General features: G+C 40.9%; 1 protein-coding gene across 6 annotated transcripts in view; it reads right to left on the reverse strand.

Annotated features, from left to right (window-relative positions):
* Ankfn1 (ankyrin-repeat and fibronectin type III domain containing 1) overlaps positions 1-27,685 on the reverse strand; it is a 387,596-nt gene that overhangs the window by 153,086 nt on the left and 206,825 nt on the right. For all 6 annotated transcript variants that reach the window (XM_013519407.1, XM_013519406.1, XM_005394075.2 and 3 more), the window contains one exon: positions 2,583-2,717. Coding sequence is in view for 2 of the 6 variants with exons in the window: in XM_013519405.1 (XP_013374859.1) it covers positions 2,583-2,717 (135 nt within the window). In the remaining 4 variants the exon portion in view is untranslated. The remainder of the gene's footprint in view (positions 1-2,582; positions 2,718-27,685) is intronic.

Genomic DNA, 27,685 nt, shown 5'->3' on the forward strand with positions numbered 1-27,685 from the left:
AAGAGCTGGAAACTTCAACTACAGCTTTGGCAACAGGGATGAAGAGAGCTGGACGATTGAACAGGCAAAGGAAGTAAAATGGGCCACATTGTGTTGGTGATTGGATGGAGACGCTAAAGGGACCAGCAAACCTGAAGATAAGTTCTGTGAGCCTTGTTGGTTGACTGGGTGCCCTATGGGTCAGCTGATAATTTTAAACAAAAGAAATCAAAGAGGGACCTAAAAATCATGAGTTTCAAGTGGGTAAGGGGTAGGGAGTTTGGTATTTCACATGTGACTCTCAAGGAGCTGTGACATATCTAGATGGTATTGTCTGATACAAGCATTCCATAGAAGGAAGGAAATAGCTTACTTCTCCTGTAGAGTGAAAGAGTAATTATAAAGGGAGTTCTTGGAGAGAGGCATAAGTAAGCAGAAAGCAGAATAATTATTGTAATAATAATTTAACATTCTTTGGAGTATACTTGAGGTGGAAAAATTTAACACATGCACTCATGATAAGATATCTTGGCTCAATTTGTTATTTCTTCCAAGAATGTTTATGCTTTACAAAAGACAGCAATAGCTAACTGAAGCATTAAGGAAAGAATTTCAGGCACCAAAATCCTAGAGGGGGGCCAGATTTTTTTTTTTTGGCAAGTAAGCCTTCCAGAACTCAAGTCCTAGCACATGTATGGCTGCTAACTCCATGTGTGGGGACGTGGGGGTAATTTGAGCAACTGAAAGTTGTCCTAAATTCTATACACATACTTGAACTGCACCCTTAAAATACTTTTATGTTTATTTCAAGACACTGGAGATCATTAGGACCTTGGAATTATGAGCATAGAAAATCAGTTACTACTGATCAATATTGAAAAAGGTCCCGGTTATTTCAGTCTACTTGTATGAATTTGATTTTTTAAAGATGCCATGCTTCAGCTCTGTGTCCCCCTCTTATTGCCTGAGTGTGATCATGCTTTCTTTTGAGTGCTCTATGTTCCTTAGTTGAGAGGAGGAACACACAGCCCCTCAGCCCCACATATACTCTCCTCTGCCAGTTTCTAACAAATGATTCCTGGATGAAAGTGTGTGGAAAATGATCTTGATTACCTAATGCACCCTTTAACCAAACAGTTCAAACTAGTACCTCATGAGCACATATTTTAGTTGAATTCAGCATGTGTTCTTTGAAACAAGGTGGGATGGAAGGGAGGGAGGATAGAAAACTGGAGACTCAAGGAGGCTCAAGGAATTTCCCAGACACAAACTTAGCATGAGAATCAGCAAAAGTGATCTACTATCCTGACATCTCACCAGTCTTCTAACGAGTAGGCAGTTCTGTCTCCTTCTGTTTAGAATGCCATCATTTGTAAAATAGCTGAGTCACCTGGGAGAAACGACCCTTCTCTTGTGATTAAGTAGCATGGGGATTGTTTCTACCAGGCAGAACTTCGCCCATCTCTCAGATTTCCTGACTTCAGTTTTTATTTAGAGAATCATGCTGCTAAGTGTTCTAACATCATCCATCTTTGTCAGCACCCAAAGCTACAACCTCATCCATATGACCCATGATATATGGCAGATAGAGTACACCAAAGACATTAAACTCTATATGACATTTATATGGACTCTGAGCTCTCCAGAGATGGATTGATGTTGCCATAAACCTTTGTGGTAGCCAGGCAAACAAAAGACTAAGGAGACTGGTGTAGGGAAAAGCAATGTCTTTCTCCCTTTACTTTCCCCCTCTGCAGAGGTTGACTTACGTCTCATTTAGGAAAGGAGGGAGTGAGGGAGTAAGGGAATTTATGGAATCCAGCACAGAGCAAACTCACCTTGATTATCAGTGGTGCTTCCTGTGGGATGAGCCAGGCCAAAAGCCAGCACAGCTAGTAGGACACTTACAGTATCCCACTTTGAATCCACTGCACTCTACCACTCACATAATTAGTGGAATAAAGAAAAGACTTCAGGAACACAGGTCCAAAAGTGGCAGTAGGTCAAGCAAGAGTGTAAGTGCATGTCTATCATGTTCCTCTGGCAGGTGTCTTTAACACTAAGATCATGGTGTTGTTTGTGGACATGCTCACCCAGGATGGACAGAGTGTGGGCAGGCCATACACTCTGCATGCCCAGCCTGCTAACATAGTAACATGCTGGGTTTGTACTCCGGATTATCAGCATGTTGAGGCCCATCTTTTACCTGAACCAACAGGTATTTTGTAGGTACTCAGGAACCCGACTGGAAAAATGATTGTGTACGACGGAAGAGTAATTCATTTTTCATAGCTAGTGCAATGCAATTATGCAAACCCTTAATGTGATCAAGCTTGCTGCAAAGAAATGGCCCAGTTAGCAGAAAGGGGGTGTCCCCACCCCCATCCTGGTCGCTCCCTGTGGATGTGTATGTGTTATTGCAGGACCGCTGTGTGTGTGCTTGGTTGCATTCCACATAGACCGCCTGCAGTTAACTTTGGAAGATGCAGATTTATTTTTAAATATCATTTACACCATAGCAACACAAACACATTTAAAAAATAATCAGTGACTAAGAAACCTGCACATTCACATGAAGAAAGACAACAATAAATTTGACTTACCAGCTTAGGTTGTTGGAGGCGGCAGAGGAACAAGTTGTTGGTAATTGTCCAGTGCTTTCATTCAATAAATCACACTGGCTTTGCTTTCTCCTGTGGCTCAGCTTCTGCGCAAAGCAAGCGAACCTCCTTCCTATTCTGTGTCAAGGATAAAATGCGAACAGGATCATTCCAGGCAAGAGCTGAAGTCCATGATCACTAAGCTACTTTTAATGCAACATAAAAGGACAAATGATGCTCAGGACGAGGAGGGGAGGAGGAGGCAGCTTGTCTCAGAAGCTAGGTGTATTCTCGGGACTGCAGCCCGAGAAAAGCTTGATCTCTCCAGCTTGTGTGCCTGTAGTGAAAGGATGCCATGACTTCAGTGTGATTAGCCTATTGTATCTGTGAGGACCACTCGGAGTGGCATGCGGGAACAAGCTTCCTGGCGTTCCGAATCAGAACCGACTGTCACTCAGAGGTATGCGGAGCGGCAGCGAGGCAGCCAGTTAGCCTTTACTGCATAAATGACAAGAGAAGATTTGTCATTTGGCAACCAAGATCCTCTCCAGCAGTATGTGACTGTAGCTCTTCTGGGACAGCCAGCTGACTGCTGGAGACCAGAAGCACACAGGTGGCGGCCACATGCCCTCACTCTAGAGCACCTGTGCAATCCTTTATATGCTCTTGGCAGGAGTGAGGGGGCACTAAGATAGCTCTAAATCCAGTCAGAGCTGCTCAGTCCTGGCTCAAGTGTTCATCTAAGCAGATATGAAAAAGTAGTTACTAGACATGGGACTTAGGACCGAGAAGTTCAGTCTTGGGAGGAACATTCTACGCTTCCTCTGTGATAGCCACAGATAGGTGTACCTGGCTCCTGTCACAATGTTATAGTTTATATGACTAATGAAACATACACAATGGATTTCCTAGAAAGCCACATATGTAGGCTTTTTTTATGTTTCTCTCTGAAATAAAATGTCCAAGGACCGTTGCATTCTGCTGATTATTTTAGGAAGGCTTTTCTGATAGTATGAATAACACAGACACACAGACACACACAGACACACACACAGACACACACACACACACACACACACACAGCCCTCCCAACAGCATTAAGAATCTTTCTAAAGGTCTATTTAGATCTCTGGCAAATTAATGCTTTGCTTCCTTGATGACTTCAGGAATCATTTTGGATCCTTTTGCTAGGCACTGATTCTGGTCTGTTATTTATGCCTGAAGCCAAATCAACTCCTAAATTTGAAATACAGCTCCGTGGTAAATCTGGAAGGTGTCTTGGTCATAAGCAAGAGGGTGGAGTGTTAATCTTTGTCTTGGTAATGACCTAGGATCCTGGGAATGGGCTTTTGTATTTCTGAGACACCATGCTCCCTGGCAGCTCAGTCACTTCAGCAGGCGGCTGTTCTGGAGCTGGGAGTTGAAGCAAGGCTTGGGGACTCAGAAAACTTGGATTTCCAAGGGAAGAGCTCTGTGCAGCTCTTCACAATTACCTTACCTTTTCTATTCTTTTCAAAAACAGAAAACCTTCTCTCTGAAATATTTATTCTCCCCTTCTTCCTTTGGACCTACTTGCTCAGGTAGCATTGCTATGAATAATCCAACTTGGAAATATGCATGTCCTTCAGATTCAGAAGGCTATTTTTTCATCAAGGATTAAAAAAGTACCAGACTATCCCTTTAGGTCTAAATGATTTCCAGTTAAAATATTTTACCCTGACAGCTAGAAAAATTAACTTTGATGAAGATTTACTTTATGTTCTATCTGCTGGGCTAAGACAGGTGACTCTGAGTACTTCTGCTAAGGTCAGGGTGTTGCTTATGGGGGTCAGGAGCTCAATGTCCTCTGCAAAACTAAGGAGACAATGCCTTTGCCACCACTGCACCACTTCTTGTTGCAAATACAGGTTGAGCATTCCTAATGTGAAAATCTGAACTGTGAGATACTTCAAAATCCAAAACTTTTGAATATTGCCATGACATCATGAATGGACTATTCCACAACACAGAACATTTCATGCACAAAAAGATTTAAAATAGTGTATAAATTACTTTCAGGTTATGTGTATAAAGTATACATGGAACATAAATGAATTTCTTTTAGACCTAGGTCCCTAGCCCCAAGATATCTCATTATGAATATGGAACAATTCCAAAATGTGAAATAGGAAATCCTTCCCATCCCAAGGTTTTTGGATAAAGAATATTCAATCTGTACTCAAGTGCAAGTCAAAATGTCCCAGTCCATTGAGAAGGAGAGTCATTAGTTCATTTTTCACTAACCTACTCTTCAAGCCATTTATATTATGTACTCAGCAGGTTAGAAACCCAGTGTCTATACTTTAATGTTTCCTAGAGCCTATCAATGAGACATAATGTCCTTGACATACCTTAGGAAAATTCTGTGTACTCTGATCCTGAGTTCTTCTCTATCCTAATTTCTCACCACCTTTCTATTTGCTGTAGTTTGCTTTTCAATATGTTTCAGCTCCTTGGACAGGCCAGACTCTCTCTTCACATCTGACCTTTGCATTTGGTGTTCTTCCGCCTGGATACTCAGTTTCCTTTGTCTGGCTAAATTCTACACAGCCTTGGAGTCTTGGTTTATAGATCACATCTCAGGGGTACTTGCTTAGGCCTTAGGGCTTTAGGTTACCTGTTCTATGATCTGAGAGTATGGCATCTGATATTTTCCCATCATTACATCCATCATATTTTATTGTGTTTATTTTGCTTCAGTCATCACATTGTAGTCTAAGAGTTTTTACTGCAAAGTCACTTATTCACTGGTGTTTCTATGTCTGACAGAGTTCCTGGCACCTTGAAGGCACTCAACACATATTTAGTGTTTTGTAGATGTGTGTAATGTATGTACATTAACTGAATGAATAATCCCCCTCAAGGTGTAGTGGAGGGTTTCATAACTGAATCTAATTTTTATTGTGAAGTGGCTATGCACTACAGGCTTATCTCCTTGAACTCTTCTTGATTAGCTTCAAGCCATACTGGTCATTCTTATTTTGCCCCCCTCTTGCAGTTTACAGAATGGTCTTCTATTTTGTTCTCCAGGTTGTTCCTGGATTTTGTGTCATCTCTACACACTGGTATTCTCTGTAACTCTTAGTGTATGACTGCAATCATCCGATGTTTGATTTGTTGAACAGCAAACATTTGAAGGAGGAGTTAAATGATCAGTTCTGTTTTAGGACAGTTTCTCTGGTTTGAGGGGAAGGATGACTTAGATCAGTCAGGTTTAAAGAGGACCTTAGTAACAGCCATAGCACAGACCTGAATCTAAAAGCAGTCTTGCTATTTCTTTCCCTCTCCTCTTCCTGTTACCCCTCCCTCGCAGTCATAACGCTGGTGTTCTCATTTAGGAACACTGAGAATGTTTGTTCCATACTCAGAACTTCCCCTCCACCCAATTCCACCCCCACAGTTATTCTACTTGCTTAGGTTATTTGTAATCGTGCCTTACTGATTAGCTCCTTTGAAGAAAGAGATTACATTAAAAAAAAAAAAGCAACTTCCTCCCCTAGCCCTTACACTTCCTGGCCTAGTGCCTTGCAGCTAGTAAGTGCTCAATGAATATTAAGAAATAAAAGCACTTATTATATGTAAAGCAATAGATGAAGCAATATGGGGGGAGGAGTACAAAGGGTGAAGCAGTTTTTCAAAGAGATCTACTTAGAGAGATGCCACTGATTACAATACAAGGTAGAATTAAATAAGTGCCATCTCTGAAAGTCTGAGCAGTGTGCTAAGGGAGCAGAAAAGAATTATTATTTCCTGCTGGAATACTAGGGATGATTCACAGAGACGGATGCATTTGAACTGGATGTGGGGGAATGAAGACTCCTGTAGGTTGAAGGGAAGACAGGGGAAAGAAACGAAGGCACAGAGCACCTGGACTATTTGGGGAAGGACCAGTAGTCCAGTGGACAGGACTGGAGTGAGCTGATCTACAGAAACTTGACTCAAAGCGTAGACAGGAGCTGGACCAGGAGGACTTGAGTGCTACATGAAAGAGTCTAGACTTTATGATATAGGCGGCAGGAATTTGAGGAGAATGGCAGTGCGGGTGAGTAAGATTCCTCTAGTCTAGCTATTGTGAGTAATGAACAGAAATAGCAAGAATCTGTAAGAAGAAAGAAAGGGCATGTGAAAATAAAAATTGGGATGAAAATGCAGTGTACTTTGGAGGTAGAATTTACAGGACTAGTGAAGGGTAGGAATTAGAGAGGAAGAGAGAGAGAGAGAGAGAGAGAGAGAAAGAAAGAGAGAGAGAGAGAGAGAGAGAGAGAGACTGAAAGTGATTTTTTTTTGAAGGTGATTTTTCAAGTTTTATCTATAGGTGTTGATAATGTTAATGATCCCAGGATATGCACATAAAAGTAGTTTGGGCATTCATGGTCTGTGCACTTTTTTAAGCTAGAGAAAAGAGCAGGCAGCAGAGCCCTTGGAGCTGCAAAGATGCACCTAGAGTGCTTTGTTTTTTTTTTTTTTTTGGTTTTTCTCCGGTAGCAGGAACCGAACTCACGACCCTGCGCTTGCCAGGCAGGCGCTTTGCCGCTGAGCTAAATCCCCAGCTAAATCCCCTAGATGCTTTGAAGAAGCCAGTAAAAGCTGTGATCAGCGGACTTCCTGGAGCAGCCTGCGGGGCCATTTGTGGAGGGTGATGGTACTGGTGCAATTTTCTCCTTTTCCGCCATTTTCCTCATATAGGGTTCTTTAGCTCCGTGGAAAGACCGTGGGTTTGTGGGATGGGGAGTTTGAGCTCGGGTCTCCCAGATGCTCCTTCCTTGCCATGAGACCTTGGCTGGGCACATTACTTTTTATCATCAGGCCTCTGTTCTTCCACTTGTAAATCGAGAGAGCTGGCCAAGCTAAATCCAGAGATACCTTTTTAACATACTGTTCTTTGATTTGTAACATGCAGTGCTTAGAGTTTCAGAATACTTGTGAAATGGGGCCAGAGTCTACCGATATCTGTCGCCAGTCATGCCTAATCTCACCCCCAAATCCTGCCCGTATTTTCAGAATGTCGGCGGATCACTGCAAATGCACGTGTGCCCTGCAGTTAGTTACATGCGGTTTGTTTGTAAGGCATAAATTTAAATTGATCACTTTTTGATGGCTATTCTCTAACAATACAATGTTTTACTTTTTTCTGGCGGGGGGAGTGCCTTTTCATTAGACTCTCAGAAGTAAATTATGAGAAGAAAGTGGCAGTCCCTTACTGTGGTCAGCAAGGAGTCCGGCCAGCCTACTTCCGCTCTCTAATCTCTTGACCTTCCTTACGGGCGCGGCTCCTCAATAATGGCCCCGATTCTTTTTTCAAAAATAAAATGTGCTATTTATCAAAAGCAGCCAAAAAGGGGCCAAAAAATAGGAAAAGAAAACGAACACCCCAGGGTGTAGCTGAACATGCTTATTATGTGTGAAGCTGTTCGTAATGAATGTGACACTCTTCCTCCTCCTCCCTTTCCATTTCTAAGCCCCAAAGAAAAAAGAAAGGGGTTGGGGAGGGCGATGGCTATTCAGTCCAGAAGAGACCTTTTCAAAAGGTGCAGACTGTTCAGAGGCATGTTATTTCTTGATTATTTTGTTTTAAGCCCCAGCTGACCTTCCAGACTAAAGGGAACGGTCCCAGAGTATCCTGAGAAACACTCTTTTGGAATTTTTCTCTAAGTCTTGGAAGCCTAGACACATGGCATTCAAAAGGACTCTTTGAAAAAAGCTGGTCCATATTTCTTCTCGGGTGAGTCGATGACAGGGTGTTTATCTGAACTAATCATGGGAGATTTTCCAGTGGTGCATTTTTGAGAAGTGGGATTCTCTTAAGGAGATTGCAAACACTTCGAGGAGAGCTTTCCAAGAACAGCTTCGTGCGTCCTCTCCACAGCCTCTTGCCGGGCTGGAGCACTGATGTGATAATCAGAGTCCGCGCTGCTGAAAAGTCTTCTTGTTCTAGCTGCCCGCTCCTTTCAGTCATCATTAGAATTCTCCAGCTATGAATCCCCTATTGTCTGTAGGAGCCCACGATCCCCCACACCATGCCGAGGAAGGAATGTGAGCCTCCTAGGTCTGGCTCTCAGTCTCAACCTTATCCAGCAGGTCACAAAGCCCCATTTATATGCAGCTCCCAAGTTTTATCATAATTCTTTATCGCCTCAACCCCATATATCCTCCAGCGCAGTTAGGAGACGTCCAGTCATGAACCTCATTTATCCTCATTTTCTCAATTGGCACACTTAAAGTTTCAATATTTATGTTCACACTGTCCTGATTTTGGACGTCAAAGATAGTCTACTAGACAAGGATCGTTGCCTAAGGATAACTGACCCATGCAGATGAGTTCGCCAGAGTCTGATATGTGATGTGGTATGTCATATTATCAATGATTGTGTCCCTAATAGTTACTTCTAGCAGCTCCGTGGAAAAATAATAGCAAATGCTTCCGTGTGCCACGCGGCAGTGTCCTTGAATTCTCACACCTTGCAAAGTAGGATTATCCACTTTTTGTTGATGGGGAAGCTAGAGTTCAGAGAGATTAGCTCATTTATGTGTACGCAGGGGCCAGGGTGGGACTCAAACCCAGGCCTCAGACTGTAAACTCAGTGTCTCTAACTCCTTTGCCTCTTAGCAGACATGTATTTTGTGAGTGTTTGAAATGAGTGTAACAGACATTTTTCATCACAGATGTATTAAGAATTATGAATTTAGAGCTGTGAAGATCCTCGGGCCAACTATGTAATGAGAGCTGCTCTGATAAGCCTCAGCACAACGTCAGGTCAGTCAGAATTTGTAGCATATGTTTCACCTATCAATAGGTGGCAGTATTCACCTAAGTCTCCTCAGGAGGAGTCCGCACAGGTCGCTTCTCCTCACACCATCCCCAAGGCCATCTATGTTCTCTGATGCACTGGATTTGGTCATAATGAGCACTGTGTGCAATATACAGGTTGCTAGTGAGGTGTCGGTCATGCCTCGCTCCCGTGAGATGGGGACTGTAGTGGGGCTGTGGTAGAGGCCTGTCATCCTTCGCAGAGACAAGGGAATCCTTCCCCATGTGTACCACCCATTTTGGCCTTTCCTCTGGGGAATTCAAAACCAAAGATACCTTTTGGGTCCTCAGTTACTTTCCCAATGTTGTGCTGAATTCTCAAATCATTTTAAAATGCGATTGTTAAAGATCCAACGTAATTCATAAACCAGCAAAAGATCGCTTAGATTAAGAGAATAAAGCAGCTAACGAGATGCATGGTTTCAACTACTCCAAAGTCCTAAGTACTTGTCCACCTGCCCACCAAATTATAGGAACTTCCCTAGCAGGCATGAAAACGAGCCCCTGAGGTCCGTGTGCAATAGACAGCTCAAAAGTGGTCAAGTTGATGAGTCAGAATACTGAAAGATAAGACTGCCTCATTTTAGGGAGACCCTCTCTTCCGTGTCTGCCTATGTTTCTCTTCCTCAGCTTTCTCTTCGTTTTTTAAAAGTAAAGTATAATGTCAAAATATCCGTAGGGATATGCTGGGGATGTAGCTCAGGGTTAGGGCACTTGCCTAGCATGTGTGAGGGCCCGGATTCAATTCTTAGCACTGGGGAAAAAAGTTCTACAGAAATATTTGCAGTTAAGAACAGTGGCACAGGCTCAGCTTCTATTTTCTAGCAGCCAGTAGGGGTCTGCCTGATAGAATTTAATTTTATAGAGTCAAAAAGAACAGGTGCCACGGTAGAGAAAAGGTTAAAGGAAAACACTGAAAAATCCTTGGACCCAGCTCTGTGCTGGCGTCTCCATTTTCACTCACGGTACTGGGCACCAATCATTACCAGCAATGACCAAGATGCGCTTAGAAATCACATGAGTCGTAGTTGACTCAAGTTGGCTTCTCAGGGTGCTAGAGTCTCTTTAAGAAATTCAAACTGGCTGGTGGACTAAGGTAGGTGGCACTGACACAGCATATTCGCTTCTCATTTATGTCCCCACGTGGGATGAATGTCTTTCTCCTCTGTCACTGTGGTATTTGTAACTATGCTAGCCCTCTCAGTACAGCCTGCCTTATTCAAGTTATGTGGGCTCCATGCACTTTCCTGCCTGGATCGACATATTCCTGAGAGCAGGACCCAGCTATCTTTAACTTTTAAATTTCCCCCTCAGCTGCTGGGGTGGGAGACCCTGTGCCCGGTAGGCAATTTTTAACACATATGTATTGAACTGAATAGAACTAAAGAGAACCTAGAGGTATACATTTTACATTTTTGTCCAGGTTAAAGACAAATTGCAGGCTGAGTATTGGACGTGATCCATGGGTCGCATTTCTTAGTTTTGACCTGCTCTTTCGTCTCAGACAGCATTTGTAACTTTGAGCATATCATACTAAAGCCCCCCTCACCCCCAGGACCCAGAATTAACTAATTTCATAAAATTTATTTTAGATTTCTGGCAAGACCTCATATGAAGGTTATATGCAGGAGCAAGCACCAAAAACAGTTACCAGGGATATTTAATGAACAACGTAGAATGTATCATTCCAATCACTGATATTTCCTGCCTTTGTGCTTTGCAGATCCAATACACACTAAAAAGCTGAACAGGGCAATGTTGTTTCCTAATGGTAATTATCATTGTTTCCCATATTAGGGCAAAGCTAAGCGCAAGGGGGGACATATTAATCTTCAAAAGCTTGCAAAATTACATTCAAGCCATTAGGCATATCAGGAGATATTGCCTTGCTCAGGAAATGAATTACCCAGCTGAATATCAGGGGTATAATGAAGTTGTCAACAGCAGCAGTGCAGCTGTAGATGGTCTGATTATGTGTTGACTGGCTGGCCATTCAAGGACAGACCAGGATGGAAATTGTTGTCATATTGTCTGCCACGTTCCTAGTCCCAGTGCTGATAATAAGCCTGATACCCCTAGGCACACAGGAAAACAACAATAACAACGGTAAAGTAGGAAGAAAGTCCATGGTCTTCTGCTGGTCTCTTATTGCGGCATTGCTGCAGTCTCTCTCTTCTTGTGCCTCCCATCTGTCATTTGTTTTTAAAGAAAAATCACCATGACAAGGAGTGAAAGTTTAGATTCTGGCCCTCCAAACAAACACTCTACAGTGGACTTCCTGAGCAAATGTTAACTGGGAGGTGGGACTGACCCCTTCCTTAAGAGTCAAAGGTAAAGACAGGTGGAGTTTCCCTTTCTACACAAGGGTCTAAGCAGGTTGGCTTGTGGTGTCTCTTGACAGCAACTAAAGTCTTCTAGAAGATTCTACTGACTTCTTTTTTAAAAACATGTTCAAGTTTCTTCTCTCTTAAGAGAGAAGATCAAACTACATGACCGAAAACCCATCTCCACTGCTCACATGTTATGCCATCAACAGGCTGATGGAGAACTTACTTAGCACAGAGATGGGCATTTGGCCACAAACGTCCCATGTTCTATTTCTGCCCAGCGACTCTCGGTTTGTACTGACATGTTCTGATGTTACAGAGTCAATATATTCAATGCATGTGACCACTCTTTCCCTACTCAGATCTGCTTTACACAAGTTCTTTATTAGGAAATGTTTTCTCTCTAAAAATAACAACTAATGTAGACATTCCTCATTAATAGAAATCTGCAGTTATTTATGTTATCTTTGATGGAACCAAGGCACTGTTTCTGTTGAGGGGACTGGTACTTTTTGCCTACTTGCTTCCCATAAAACACGAGCATTTGCTCCTTTGATTATTCTAGTTGACTGCCTGGAGGATCGTGATTTGCAGGAGTCTGGGTAGTTTTGGTGGTCAGTCAAACTGTAGAGAAAGCTCTTCTCTTTCCACCCTTATTTAATTTTTTTCTCCCAAGTGCCAATCAAAATGAGTTTTTCTAAATGCTTCCAGAAATATTTCTATGTGGAGTTTCAGGCCAGGCCTATACTGAATTGTCGGCCCCTAAGGCCAAAGTTCAGAAAGGGGCCTTTCGCCTTCGGTGAATTGCTAGATAAATAAATCTCTAAAGAGGCCTTTCCCTTTTCCTGGTCCTCCTTAACATTTACTGTACAGTCAGGGTTCCTTAGATGACATGGAATTCCTGCCTCATGACCCATTCTGCTGCCAGGTTGCTCATCTTCCTCCCCTGCAAGAAATACCTCATCAATTTGATAAATGGAAAGTCCTCCTCTGTTTATCTCCATGACCTCAGGGTGGTAAATCTCAGGACTAAAGAGAGAACCCTCTATACCTTGTCACAGTGGGAACTGAGACTATTAAGGTGAAGGGGAAGTGAGGAAGTGAGTTGTATTTGCACACTCAGACATAGCAGTGGAGACCTATAGCTGGGCGTGAAGACCCACTATTACAAAGGTAGTCCACCCTGTCAGTTAAAGACTGAACTGCAAATGCCATGCTCCCCATTAAAACTACTCTTGGCTGAGAGGAAAAATTTCCATTCTTCTAAAAATGCCAGATCATGTTTGCTGTACAAATGTCAAGAGTATCTGATCTAAAACACACAGCTGCGAGAGGATGTCTGATAAACTGGAGAATAAAGAAAAAACACCTAGAAAAACTGAAAGAAAGCTAAGGAAGTTGTAGTTTATGTTTAAGAAAGATTTAAGGATTCAGCTCATTAAATTTTGGTCTCATCTCTATTATTCCAGTCTTGCCGTCCCAGAGGTTGGCGCAGTCCTTGGACTGCTGGCCTAGTTCTTCTGTCTTCAGGCTCCTGTCCCATTTCTCTTTCTTCACTCTGTCCCAGACTCTGAACTCAGATGAGTGTGGACACCAGGGGTCTGAATGGGGTGCTCTGGCCACTTTGTCAGACTGTGCAGCAGAACTTTCTCAAGAGCTGCAGATGCCAAGTCATCCCTGCACTTCTTCCTCTGCATTGTCAGACCTATTAGAGGTATCACCCCAGACAGCAAAGCAATGAATGGGTCTAAAGGCTCAATGGTCTATTCAATTTATGCATTATTTGGAAAGAAAATCTAAGAGTTTCCTCAGAGAAGATTAAAAGGACAGCAGCAGGCACCTTCTTTCTTCCCCCTGTGCTGCCATTGCAGCCAAGCTAGCCTCTTTTTAATTTGAAAGGAAAGTCGCAGTGGTTCACTATTACTCAGATCCTCAATACTCCAACATAGTCTAGCAAATACAAGCAGAGTAGTAATCAGTTCTCATTGCATCTTTAGTAATTCACCTTCAATATCAAGGAAAAGTAGGGATTATATATGACATTTGTAAGGCCAAAATGTATTGACTTTTCAAAGCACACACACACACACACACACACACACACACACACACACACACACAATGTTCACCAGCTCACCCAGACTCATTAGTGAGAAAATCAAGCACTCAGGAGCATGTATCCGTCATCAGCAAAATATTGAGTGTGTGTTGTGGCAGGAGATGGAGGAATTGTGGCTAGCTTAACTGAATTAAAACTCATTGGCTGAAGAGGGTTATATGTATCCCAGCGAAACACGTTTGCACTAAGACAAGTAGAGCTCATTTTGAGCTCAGCAGCACTGAGTCGTTGAACTGAGAGTAAATCCATGACTGAGTGCACCAGGCCTCACACAGAGACCCCAGGATTAAACTGCAATGGTTTTGAGATCTGTTTAAAAAATCACTATTGCTTCCAGCTAATCCAAAATCATTCCTCTCTGCTGTTCTCTGAATCTATATCTTTCTTTAGTGCACCCTTGTCTAAGAGACCTTGGGATTAAGGATGCTATAGGCTGTCAGGATGCTACAGAGGACTGCAAGCTATGCTGGGGAACCAATGAAAAAGTCTAGGATACTGGAAATTGAATATGGGTGAGGATCCAGAGATGTGACAGAAGTTCTGGTTTTCTACTTATTAATTTTCTTATCTATAAGGAGCAATTAATGTCAATACCTTATAAAAGGCTTAAATAAACCAATCATAAGATAAAGAAGTGGCTAGAAAGCATAAGAAAATGCGCTCAACATGATCCCTCATCAGAAATCGCAAAGTAAAGCTACAGTGAGTTGCAAATGTACACCAACTACAGCAGTTCACATCAAGTGTTGGAGAGGATATGGAACAACTACTATGCACACAGTTTGCTGGTGAGGACTTCAAGTGGTATAACTTTGGAGAACTATGTGGCAGTTTCTTATACAGTTAGATATAATGTATGCCTTATTACTCAGTATTTGACTTCTGGGTTCTAGCCCAAAGAAAGGAAAATACATGCCTACAAAAAGAATCATACAGGAATTTTGTAGTACTGTAGTCTTAGTCAAAATAGGCAATCTGGGAAGAGCTGAAATATCATCAGTAGGGTAAGAGATAAATTGTGGTATATTCACTCTATGGACTATTGCTGTACAATAAAAGGGAATGAACTACTGAGACATACAACAATAAATGAATGAATGAATCTAAAAAACATAAGATTGAACAAAATAAGCAGAACCAATAGAGTACTCACTGCATGTCACATTTCCATGAAGGCCAAGAACTAGTAACACTGATTAATAGTGATACAAATTGAAGCAGTATTTGCACAAGATCTGGGATGGTGGGATAACTGAAAATAGTATGGAGGTTCCTCAAAAAATTTTTTTTTTAAAAACTATTGTAAAGTCCAGCAATCCTGCTTCTGGCTATACAAAAATTAATATCTCAGAGAGCTACCCACACCTACCTGTTTATTGCAGCATCATTCACAATACTAAAGATAAGGAATCAACCTGTGTTCAATGATAGATTAGTAGGTAAGAAAGGCACATACAGGCACACACAGAGGAATATTATTTAACCTTTAAAAAGAATAGATCCTGTCATTTGGGCCAACACAGATAAACTTGGAAGACATTGTGATGAATAAAATAACCCATGCACAGAAAGACTAATATTGCCTGATCTTACCTATAGGTAGAATTTTAAAAAGTTAAACTCATGATATTAGAGTATCGAATGATTGCCAGGGATCAGACTAGCACAACTTACTCAATATTTATATTGGGAGATATTGGGCAAAGGATATGAAGTTTCAGTGATGTGTGGTAACTACCTTCTGGAGATCTAATGTAGTGTGGTGACTACAGTTAACAGTATTGTACTGTTTACTTGAAACTTGCTGAGAGTAGATCTTAAGTGTTCCTGACACATTTATACAGACAGTAACTATACAAGGTGATGAATGCACATGTATATATACATGAAAACATCATCTCATATTGTACATCTTAAGTATATTATATTGTCAAGAGTACCTCAATAAAGCTGGAAAAGATTAAATTTTGTCCTAATTTAGAAGAATAAGAAAAAGAAGGAGGAGAACGGGGGAGGAGGAAGGTGAGTAAAAACAAAAAGAAGAGTAGAAGTAGGAGTGAGAAAGAAAGATAAAAACAGAAATCAATGAAATTGAGACTATAAATCATAGGGAAAACAATTAAACAAAGAAACGTTAACTGAAAAAATAGATAAAATTTGCACATCTATTCGCACTGATTAGGAAAAAGAGAGAGGACCCTATTTATCCATGCAAGGAATTAAATGGAGGATATTATCACCTACCCTACAGAGATTGAAAGGATAATAAGAAAAGACAAGGGCCAATTTCACAAACATAAATTTGATACTTAAAATGAAATAATCCACGTACTTGAAAAGCAGACTAGCACAACTAACTCAATATGAAACAGGTCATTTTTTATTGTCCTTTAATCATTAAGAAAATTGAATTCATCATTTAGACCAAAAAAGTATTTAGGCCCAGAGTAGTTCACTGGAAAATACTACAAAATGTTTAAAAAAGAATGAACAACAATTTGACTTACTGCTTTTCTACACGGAAGAAGAAGGAAAACATTGTAATTTATTTTATGAACCTTGCATCACCTTAAGAACAGGTCTAGACAAAGACAGTGCCAAAAAGTAAAACTATACACCAATATTCCTCATAAATGTAGTTGCAAAAGTTATTAATCACACATTAACAAAGAATTCAGCAATATATGAATATACATACACCAACTAATTGGTATTTAGTTAAGAGATATGAAGCTGGCTTACTATTTGAAAATAAGTGAGTAAAATCTTAACAGATAAAAGAAGAAAATACATGATCATATCAATTAATGCATGAAAATATTAGATAAAACTCTACTCATAAGTTATTCATGATAATTACTGTTAGAAAAATAGCAGTGGAGGAAATGTCCTCAGTTTGATAAAGAACCTTTATGAAATACCCTACAGCTAACATAATAGTAAAGGATGAAAAACTGAATACTCTCCCCCTATGTTCATGAATACATCATAGATGCTAAGCACTGAGATTTCTGACCAGTGAAGCCAAGCAAGAAAATTAAAGGTGCATATATCAAAAAGGGAAAGAAAAAAATACTGTGAGTATTTGAAGGCAAGATGATTATGCAGAAAATCTCAAGGAATCTACAAAAATAAGAGATGACCATATAAAACTCAGTTTATTTCTAGATACTAGCAATGACTACATGGATACAATTTTAGAGTTATACTTACTCAAAATATGAAATCTTATCTCTCCATATAATGAAACTAGTACAAAACTTATATGCTGAGAAGTACAAAATGCCAATGAAAAAACAAGGATGATCTTAATAAATGGAGAGCTATATCATCTTTATGGATTAGGAGACTCAACATACTAAAAATATCAATTGTTGCTAAGGTGGCATACATATTTGCTACAATTCCTATCAAAACACCAGAACTGTTTTTAAATACAGAAAAGAATTTTCTAAAATGTAGTAGGAAAGGCAACTAAAGCTGAAACAATTTTTTTGTTTTGTTTTGTTTTGTTTTTCTCCGGTACCGGGAATCAAACTCACGACCTTGCGCTTGCCAGGCAGGCGCTGTGCCGCTGAGCTAAATCCCCAGCCCCAGCTGAAACAATTTTGGAAAAAGTAAAAGAAAATAGAGGAATCAGTGTACTCAACTTCAAGTCTTACCATATAACTAGAGCAATTAAAGCTGTATGGTGTTGGCACAAAGAGAAAGACATACAGTGTAGCAGAACAGGAAATCCAGAAATTAACCCACACAAACAGATCCACCAGGTTTTTACAAAGATACAAGAGTATCCAACAGAGGAAAGATGGCACCTCAAGAAGAGGAACTGGGGCATTCCGGCATCCAGAGGCAAACAAAATAAACTTCAATTTAACTTTTAGATCTTACACACAAGTTAACTCAAGAGAGGTCATGAATTTAAATATAAAACTCTAACACTTCCAGAAGAAACATAGGAAAAAATCTCCAAGTTGTAGGACTATGCAGAGTTCTTAGATTTGTGACAAATCTATAACAGACAAATTTGATAAGTTTAACTTTATCAAAATGAACTTCAGTTTTGTAAAAGATCCTATTTAAAGGATGAAAAGACAAGCTGAAGCATGGGCAAATATTTTTAAAATACATATCAGATGAAAAACAATATCCGTATCCATAATGTTATATCCATAAAAATTCTTAGCTGGGCGTGGTGGTATATGAATGTAATCCCAGCACTTGGGAGGCTGAGGCAGGAGCATCATTGCAAGTTTGAGACTAGCCTGGGCTATAAAGTGAGCTCAAGGCCAGCCTGAACTGCATAGTGAGACCCTGTCTCAAAAAAAAAAAAAATCTTAGGCTGGAGTAATTGAAGGTTGCCTAGCATATGCCGGGCCTAGATTCCATCCCAGCATTGAGGAAAAAAAAACAGAAAAAAAAAAAAGAAAAGAAAATTCTCAAAACTCAACATCAAAAATCTAATTAAGAAATGGCCCAAAGACATGAAGAGGTATTTTACTACAGAGGATATACAAATAGTATAAAAGCAATAAGCATTTGAAACAAACATATGAAATTATGTTTAACATCATTAGCCTCTAGGGAAATGCAAATTAAAACTACAATAAGTTATCACTACAGACATATTAGAATGGCTAAGTAAAAAATAGTGGCAACACCCCATAGATATGAGAAATTAGGTCACTCTCACACTGCTGGTAGGAATGTAAAATGCACAGTCATTCTGGAAAGCAGTTTGGGAGTGTCCTTAAAAACTAAACATACAACTAACATTTATTCCAGCAATTGTAATGTGACATTTATCTCAGAGAAATAAGGACCTGTATTTGCACAAAATCCTGTACACAAATGTTAACACATGTATTCATCATAATAGCCTCAAACAGGAAACAACCCAGTTGTCTTTCAGTAGATGAAAGGTTAAACAAACTGAAAAAACACATGCATACCTCAAGGGAATACTACTCGTCCAAAAAAAGAAATTTTGATACACAAAACAATCTAGATAAATCTCCAGAGAATTTTTCTGAATGAAAAGAGCTAGTATTGAGAGGTTATATATTATATTATATTATGCTACTTACATAACATTTTGAAATGCAAAATTATAGAAATAGAGGGTAGATTAGTGGTTGTAAGGATTCGGTAGGAGTTGAGAGTGGGGGTAGAAGGGAACTGCGTATGGTTAAGAACAAGAAGTTGAAGGATCTTTGCCGTGGTAGGATCGTTATGTTTCCTGATTACGTCATTATCACTATTCCTGCCGCAATAGCATTATCTGATGTCAGATGTTACTCCTGGAAGACATAGGGTAAAGAGAACGTGGGATTCATCCTTGTATTATTTCTCACAACAGCATTGCGTGGAACTACAATGGCCTCAAAGTTAAATGACTGATTAAGAAGTTGGGCAACTATGAAAATAGCCTGCTCGGGTTGTCTGGTTTAACCTCTCTTCGATATTCAAGGGCACCTTGATTGATGATTGGGTTATAGCCTGATAAAACTTTCAGAGATGAAAACTATCATAAATCAAGTATGCATTTAATACACCTAACCGCCCAAACATAGCAACACAGTGCCCAGTAGAGGAACAGCTGACACCTCCATGATCCTGTGGGTGCCTGGGAACTGCAGCGGCCGCTGCTGCCCAGTATTGCCACAGACACTCTTATTGCATAGCATTAAGCAGAGAGAAAATCAAAATCTAAAATTCAAAGCAAATCTCCAAGTATGATGGTGCTACTGCACCACCATAAAGTAGGTTAAAAAGTTGCAATTTAAACCATTGTGAGTTAGAGACCACCTCCTATTCAAGCCCTGTGGCATGAAAACTATAGTGAATATTATGGAGTGGCTGTGGGCACATCAAGGCTATGTCAGCTTGGGTAACAGTGGTCTAGTGCTGAACAGAATTGATGGATTTTGTATAAACCATTTATACTGGGAGCCTGGGGGGTGTGCTACCCGATTTACTATTGTGTAACCAGGGTCTAGCATAGTGCTTCACACACACACACACACACACACACACACACACACACAATCAGTCAACAATTACTGAATATAATATTGAATAAAAGATCGCTTTCAGAAATCCACTAACCATACTGCCTTTGAGTTGGACTGTGTTGATTATATGCCAAGGCTAATGGAATTGTTGCCGCTCAGAGTCTCTAGTGATGATGTTCAAAGGCGACATAAAGTGTCTTGCCTGAAAATTTGGACTCCAGAAATCAAAAACACTCCTTGGTGGGAGCCCAAGGAATTGTGGCCTCATAAAGGAGGCAGAGCATAGGTTGCACGTTGTTTTGAGTACTGAATTCATTCTCCGGGAATTGTCATATGACTTTCTGTCGACAAATGTGCAATAACGTGAACAAACAGTGCATGTGTTATTGCAAGAGTGCTTCTGGTCCCCAAAACTTGGAATGAAGTGGAGACTGAGATAAACCATCACAGTCTTTATAATGGAACATGACGCAGCTGTTAAAAAGACCTGGTAGATACGCATTACTGACATAGAAAGGTATTCAAGACAAATTTTAAACAGCAAGTTCAAAAGTTAAAAAGCAAGTTTAAAATGTAGTATAAGCTCTAGGTTTGGTAGTATAGGCATAGAAAAAGCAGAAATATATACTCTGTGCTATTAACACAATTATCTTGGGAGGGGGTAGAATTACGGGGGACTCAATATTCTATTTCTGCAAGTTTGAGTAGGTTACTATTAGTATCAGTAGGTTTTTTAATCAGATAAAGTGTTTTTTTTTTTTCTATACCAGGAATCGAACTCACGACCTTGCACTTGCCAGGCAGGCGCTGTGCCCCTGAGCTAAATCCCCAGCCACAAAATATTTTTCTTTTAAAGAAAGAATATAGGCTTTGGAATTTAACAGGCTTATGTTTGAATCCCAGTGCTTCTGTTAACTATGCAAATTTGTAGGTTACTTAATCTCCTTAGAAAGTAAGTTTTCCTCATCTGTGAAACGGAGATAATTGTATTTAATGTATGAAGTTATCTCATGACCAGAGCCTGTGTTAAAGCAGTTATTTGAAAAAGTATGTTTGTTACCACTGCCCAGACTGTTGAAAAGCAGCAGATATCTGATTATTGCATTTGGCTATGATTTATCAATGGTGTGCAACCTGATATCCACCAGGCCTAGCAGATTCACGGATTTTTAGGATAGGCTGCTTTCTTTCATTTACTTTCTCTTCTCATGGAAGATTCAAAATAAATATCACGCAGTATCAGAGCCCTGTTTTGATGTTCTTGTTTTACAGACAGGCTCATCTCTTATTCTTCATTCAGCTGCCAGGAACCAGAATTTCCCTGCTAAGCCAGCTTAGCTAACTTAGTGACATGAGGAGCTTTTCAAAGCTGTGTATCTTCATCACTCAATGAGTCCAACTTTACTGCACCCAACCCCACTTAAAAATGGTAGAGCCACCAAGGCATTCTTTGAGTAGCTCTCTGGCTTTCAATTTTGTTTTGGAAGATGAATGTTTTGGAAGATGAATGTTGATTTTTGGTCCATGTGATAGAGAACGCCTCAGCTCAGGCCATTATATTACAGAGTTTTGAAGCCATGTAGTTAAAATGAGATAGGATAAGCTAGCCAAAGGGTTTTAGACCATTTATGACTAAACTGAGACGCTATGACGGATTGATCCCAAATTATTGCACAAAACATGCTGTGACCTTTAATGTCCAGAAAGAGCCAATCTGATCTGTCACTGATCACCCTGCCAGGAAGGAGACAGACCAGAGCTTAATCCCAGCTGATGGCAGAAGAGGTAGCATAGCCAACAACTTGGATCTGATACAGGTCATACAACTCCAGATATTCTTTCTTATATCTGAGAGGTAGCCCCACCACATTGGACATTTCTGTCTACACCGTGGATATCTGAGGCATTATGGGAATATGTCCAGTGACATCAAACCCATTAACTTTGGAGGAATGCCATCTCTATGCAGTTTTGTGAGAACATTGCCTATGGTTATTAATACCAGCATGCCAACCCTTGTCCTCTCTCCCTCTAGGGATGATGCAGAAAACTAGATTAGAAAAACAGTTACTGTGTATTGAAATTAGTGGTCGCAACTCGTTCAGACTACTTGTATGCATGAATATGTGATGCTGGACTTGGGGGGAATCCAAATCCTAAAGAGGCTGGAGCAGATTTCTCAATGCAGAAGTATACAGATGGGGGAGAGACCCTCAGCTTTGTGGACGGTAGGTCAGATATCTTAGGACCCTGTCACAGCACATTGCCAATAATCGCCATCTCCTTGGCTGTGGAATCTGTCTTCCTTGTGCCCTTGAAACTCTGTGGGAGCAGCAGTAGAAGTCATTTTCCCAAATGCTTTGCTCTCTGAACTTGTGTGTCTGACCTATCAATACTGACCTTGAGACTTTCAGTTTGATTCATTTTCTTTAAGAAAAAAAAAGCAATTTCCTGTGTCTAAGGGAGGGGGGAAAGGTTAAAAAATATCATTAAAAAGGCTCCAAAGATTTTTGGGACATCAAATTGCTCTGACAAACCATTTTTATGAGTTAAGTGTAAAGGAAACAGAAACATACAGATTAAGTTTCCCTTAAAATACACATGGGCTTAAAAATGAAGGGGAAAAGAAGGACTTGGCAACATGGATTTCAGGCTCTGCCAAACCCCAACTCCTGAGAAATGACTTGAGATGCTTGACAAACCCAAAAAGCAGCTGGTTTCACCCCGTGCCCTCACCGAGCGACAGCCAAAGTCCTGTGTGATTGGAACCTCTCTAAATGAAGTATGCTAATTTACAGACTCGTGTTCTGATCTTCAAATTACCCCAAACAGTCCCTATTTATAAAATTTCTCCCGAAAGGCCTAGTCCTCCTCAGGTTTTCTTTGTATCCGGACAAAAATCACAGATCAACATCACAATGCTCGTTGCAAGGGTGAAAACACGAGCTCCGGAGCTCCGTGAGGTCCGAACGAGATGGGTTCTGGTAGCTTTCTGGAGACAAATAATTTACCTCCATGCACCCCATGCCTGCCTTAGGAATTACACAGACCCACTGGTTCATATTCTATGATCAACTTGTAGACAGATGATAAGCATAAACTCCCCATTAACCACTGAGAATTCAGAGGGATCTGTGTGCACTTAATGAGATGCATAGCATTCATTCATTCATTCACTGAATGAACAAATGTTCACAGTGCACGTCTGTTCTATTTGAATCAGAATTGAGGACAGAAGTGAAAGCATCTAGCACTTGCTGGCATTGTGCCAGCCCCTTCCTGTGCAGTATCTCATTTGATGCTCACCTTAAATCTCAGATGTCTTCGCTATGATATTTCCATTTTGCAGAGGGGAAGGGAGGCATAGCGAGATTTCATAGTTTACAAAAGATTTGTTAGAAACAGCAGATCTAGAATTTCAAGCCAAGTCTGACATTAAAGACACTTGGATACTGCCTTCAAGAACCTCAGAGTCTCCTGGGCAAGTGAAGATACATTCAAATGGAAGTGTAAGAGACAGGGATAAACATCCCAGAGACATCTATTGGGAATATTTTTTTTTTTGTGTGTGTGTGTGTGTGTTTTTCTGGTACCGGGAATCGAACTCATGACCTTGCGCTTGTCAGGCAGGTGCTGTGCCGCTGAGCTAAATCCCCAGCCCCCCTAGAGACATCTAGAACATAGAAGGATTCTCTTTTTACTGAGGAAAGCTTTGTGTAGGAAGTGAATTTTTATTAGGGTTTTAGAGGCTGAGAGAGGCCTGAGTATGTTGGTTGAGGTGACAGGTTCAGAACCTCTTCTCGGGAGAACGTCTGATGGGGGAGGATAAAGAAGCGGAGCGGAAGGAGTGGCGGAGGGTCCTGCAGGGACTTGGAGATTTTGCCAGATGTGCCACTGACCAGGGCAAATGCAGTTATGTACCACTGACCACGACAGAAGAAAAGAGCGCTTCCAGAATAACTTAAATACCTTAGGCAATTTCATCTCCTGTTGCCAAGAGAATGAGAATAAAAGAGGAGGAAAATCCATGACCTTCTCATGTGGATTCTGACTCGAAAAGCTTCTTGGGATGTGAGTATCTCACACAGTTAAGGGTGTCTTCTTAAAGGTGCACGTTTCTGCAGCGTGTCCTCTGCTCATGGTAGCTGGCACCCACACCAAGTCCTTCCTGAGGCTGGAAAACCTAACAGTTTACGATGGCATCTCTGCGAAGGAGTGATTTTGACCATATGCGATATTTATCTTATTTGCTGATTGTAGAACTTCACCCTCCTATGTAAATAAAAATCCAGTCTATCTGCTTATTTTGTAAATGAACCCCTTAAAATTCGAAGGGTTGAATTGCTAGAAAATCCTTCCAGTAGATGTAGTTTAAAAAAGTCAATCCAAACAAAAATGTAAATTGTGCATGAAAATATATGCAGATGCTGAAATTGTTACGAACGCATGAACATATATTAACCTCTAAATATGTACAAAAGAACATTTTATGCTTAAAGGAAACAAAACAACTTTTCCTCTGTTTTTGACAAACCAAGCATAGAGACGTTTGACAGTTTCCCAAATGTTATTCATTAATAATAGCTGCGGGGCATCAAGGCTTGAGGGTGGGGAAGTTGGTAAACAAGCAGTGATTCTGAGAAGACTCATCAGAGAAAATATAGGGATGTTGTGAGAATGAGAACTTTAAGAACTCTGAAGGAGCACGCATAGTTATGTGACACAACCATCGGCTGCAGAAATGGAACTCTTCCTTGGACTTTTTCTTTAAATGGGAAAGCAAGCTATATTCATTTTAGAAAAAGTAAAATATGCAGAAGACACAAAAGATCAAAAGAGAAGAATCCGTTCATAATCCTATCACAGAGAAAATGGCTACTTTCTTACACGTGTCCTTCCCTATGTATGTTTTTACATATTTACATTGGTTCACGCTCTATATTAATTATTTTCAAACATTCACATGCATTATTTCACCTGCCAGTCATTAAAGCACGTATGGCTGTGGGCTCTGGCTCACAGTCGCTGAGCCAGTGACTCTAAACTGGGGCCTGAGAGCTGGCATTTCTGTCCAGTTTCTGCACGCTGCTGACGCTGCTGGTCCATGGACTTCTCTCAGATCCACTGTTCTGTGAGGTTTACATTTTTGCTCCCTATTCTTCACATTACATTAAGGGCATTTCCCCCAAGTCATTAAAATTATTTGGAAAAGTCTTTCCATTTTTATGAATGTGCATTACTTGTGCAGATTAATGGGGTTCATTGTGATAGTTCTATATATTCGTACAATCTATACTGATCCAATCCAATCTTTTCCCCCTACTTCACACTTTCAAATCCTTACTAATGCCAATTCTACCTTCAGGTCAAATTTCTGTCGTTTCCACAGATGAGAAAATACATGTGGTGCTTGTCTTTCGATTTCTGGCTCATGAAAATCTCTTTTTTCATGGGCTGTACAATATTTTATTTCCATTCCTTATTGTTTATTCCACTCGCTGTTGCTGAACAGCTTTCTATCCTCATTAGTAGAAAGGTGTCATGCCTCTTCTTTTCTTTGTTTCTTTTCTTTTCTTTTCTTTTCTTTTCTTTTCTTTTCTTTTCTTTTCTTTTCTTTTCTCTTTTTCCCTCACTCCCCTCCATCCCTCCTCCCCTTTTCTATTTCAGCTTGATTTGTTTTTCTGATGTATTGGAGATTGAACCCAGGGGCTTTACCACTGAGCTACATCCCTATCTCTATTTTTAAAATTTTGACATGAGGTCTCCAACCTATGACCTTCCTGCCTCAGCCTTCTTAAGTCCTGGGGCCACAGGCATGTGCCACGGTGCCTGGCTTCATTTTTCTTTCAAAAGAGTCCTGAGGTCAGTGAGATGGACCTCTGGAGGGGGGCTGATAAAGGAGATACTGGCTCTTTTATTTTTAGAGGATTTTGGAAGACCCCAGTCTTCACTGTAATAAGAAGGGTCCTAGTTAATAATTGGAAGTATGAAGAAAGGACCCTATGCATCCAGGAAAGCCGTACCTCCCAGAAGACTGGTACCAGTGACTTCTGCGAGGGACCAAGTATTGCTTTTCAAATGCATAGCAGGAAAGCACCAAAACCAAGACCTCTTCCAAACTGTTGCTTTGACAGGAGACCAGCTTGTTCCAAAAGCTGGTTCCAGAAGTGGCTTGATAAGCCCATAGTTACACAGAGACCTCCGAAGCTTTCGGAGAGCAGCTCTTACCACAGAGTCGTGATATGGGATGCTCTGGCCTTCCTGCCTTTTTCTCAGCCTCAGCAATGAGCAACAGAAACAGTTAAACTGCCAGCGGCTCCCGAACAGTGGTTTCCGCCCTCAGCGACTGCCAGCCCCTGCAGGCTCACCACACACAGCCTCAGAGGTCTGGCTCCAGAGCTCCTCTCTGCCCAGACGCCGCCGTGACAATGAGGAGAAAGGAAGACTGCGGCCACCGTGGAGCTCCAGGGGCCAGCGATACTCAACAGTCTCCAGCTTCACCCCGGGCCTGTGTCTTTCTCTTCATCTCATGAAAATCTAGGCCTCTCTGTCTCATTCATTTTCTCACACTGTCCCTGAGAAAATAATTCCAAAGAGAGCCAATGGAGCTGCATTTCATAGGGATGAACCTCTGGGCACTTTTGTACTCCTCACCATGGGGGAATTCAGTAAAAGAATAGTAACAGGGAGACCAAGTGTTGCTTAGAGTGATGTTCGCAAAGCCTGCCGTGTGTGTTACTGAATTTAAATCCATGTGTTCCTGGAGGAGCTCAGCAGTCTTACTCCTCTCACGTTATCAGTGAAGAAACAGGACCATGTCACTCAGCTGGCATGTTACAGAAGTGGACTTGATCTCATTCATCTAGCTCCAAAGCTTGAGTTCTCTACCGCTATAGTCTCCAACTTCTCCATAGAAGATCTCTTGCATTTCATCTGCTCATCAGGCTCATCTCAATGCCAGTGAAGGCCAAGTATCGTACTCTTTGTTCTGTTGACAATCTTCAATGGCAGAGAAGATTCTTTTTAACCTATTTTAAGCCCTGGTTTGCTGGTTTCTGACTCACCCTCGTAGTACTGGAGCCACAGGGAGGGAGCATGTGGAGGTAGACCAGGAGACACTCAGCGATGTCATGTCTGTCAGTCAGAGGTTTCAATCCCAGCTACACCCCTATTTAAGAAAGCTGATTTTAAACCATAATTTTTGTGTAGCTGTCTATATAGCTTCATTATGTACACATATCCACACACTCATACATATATTATACACACACATATATACCTGCTGTGATTTGACTATGTTTCTCCATAGTTCACATGTTGGAAATTTAATACTCAATGTTAAGAGTTACAACTTTTTTTGAGACAGGGTCTTGCTCTATGGTTCAGGCTGATTTTGAACTTCTGCTGGTGCTCCTGCCTCAGCCTCCTGAGTGCTGGGATTGTAGAAGTACGTCACCATGCCTGGGAAGAACTAAAATTTTTAAGAGGTAACTAGGCTTTGTGGGTCTCTACCATCCAAGTGGATAAATGCCCTTAATTCACGAGTGGATTTAGCATAACAGGGTAAGTTTAGCTTCTCTTTCTTTTTCTCACTTACCCTCTTTTTGCCCTTACACAGTGTGATGCCCTCTTGCATGTAAATATGCAGCGAGAATGCTAGATGCCAGTCCCTAAATCTTTGACTTTCAGCCTCTAGAACTGTGAAAAAGAAATTTATGTTCATTATGAATTACCTAGACTGGGGCATTCTGTCAAAGCAGCACAAAATAGACTAAGATAGTAGCCTTACTGAATATATA

Source organism: Chinchilla lanigera, unplaced genomic scaffold (assembly GCF_000276665.1).
Source record: "Chinchilla lanigera isolate Chin_1 unplaced genomic scaffold, ChiLan1.0 scaffold00050, whole genome shotgun sequence".
NCBI classification, from domain to species: Eukaryota; Metazoa; Chordata; class Mammalia; order Rodentia; family Chinchillidae; genus Chinchilla; species Chinchilla lanigera.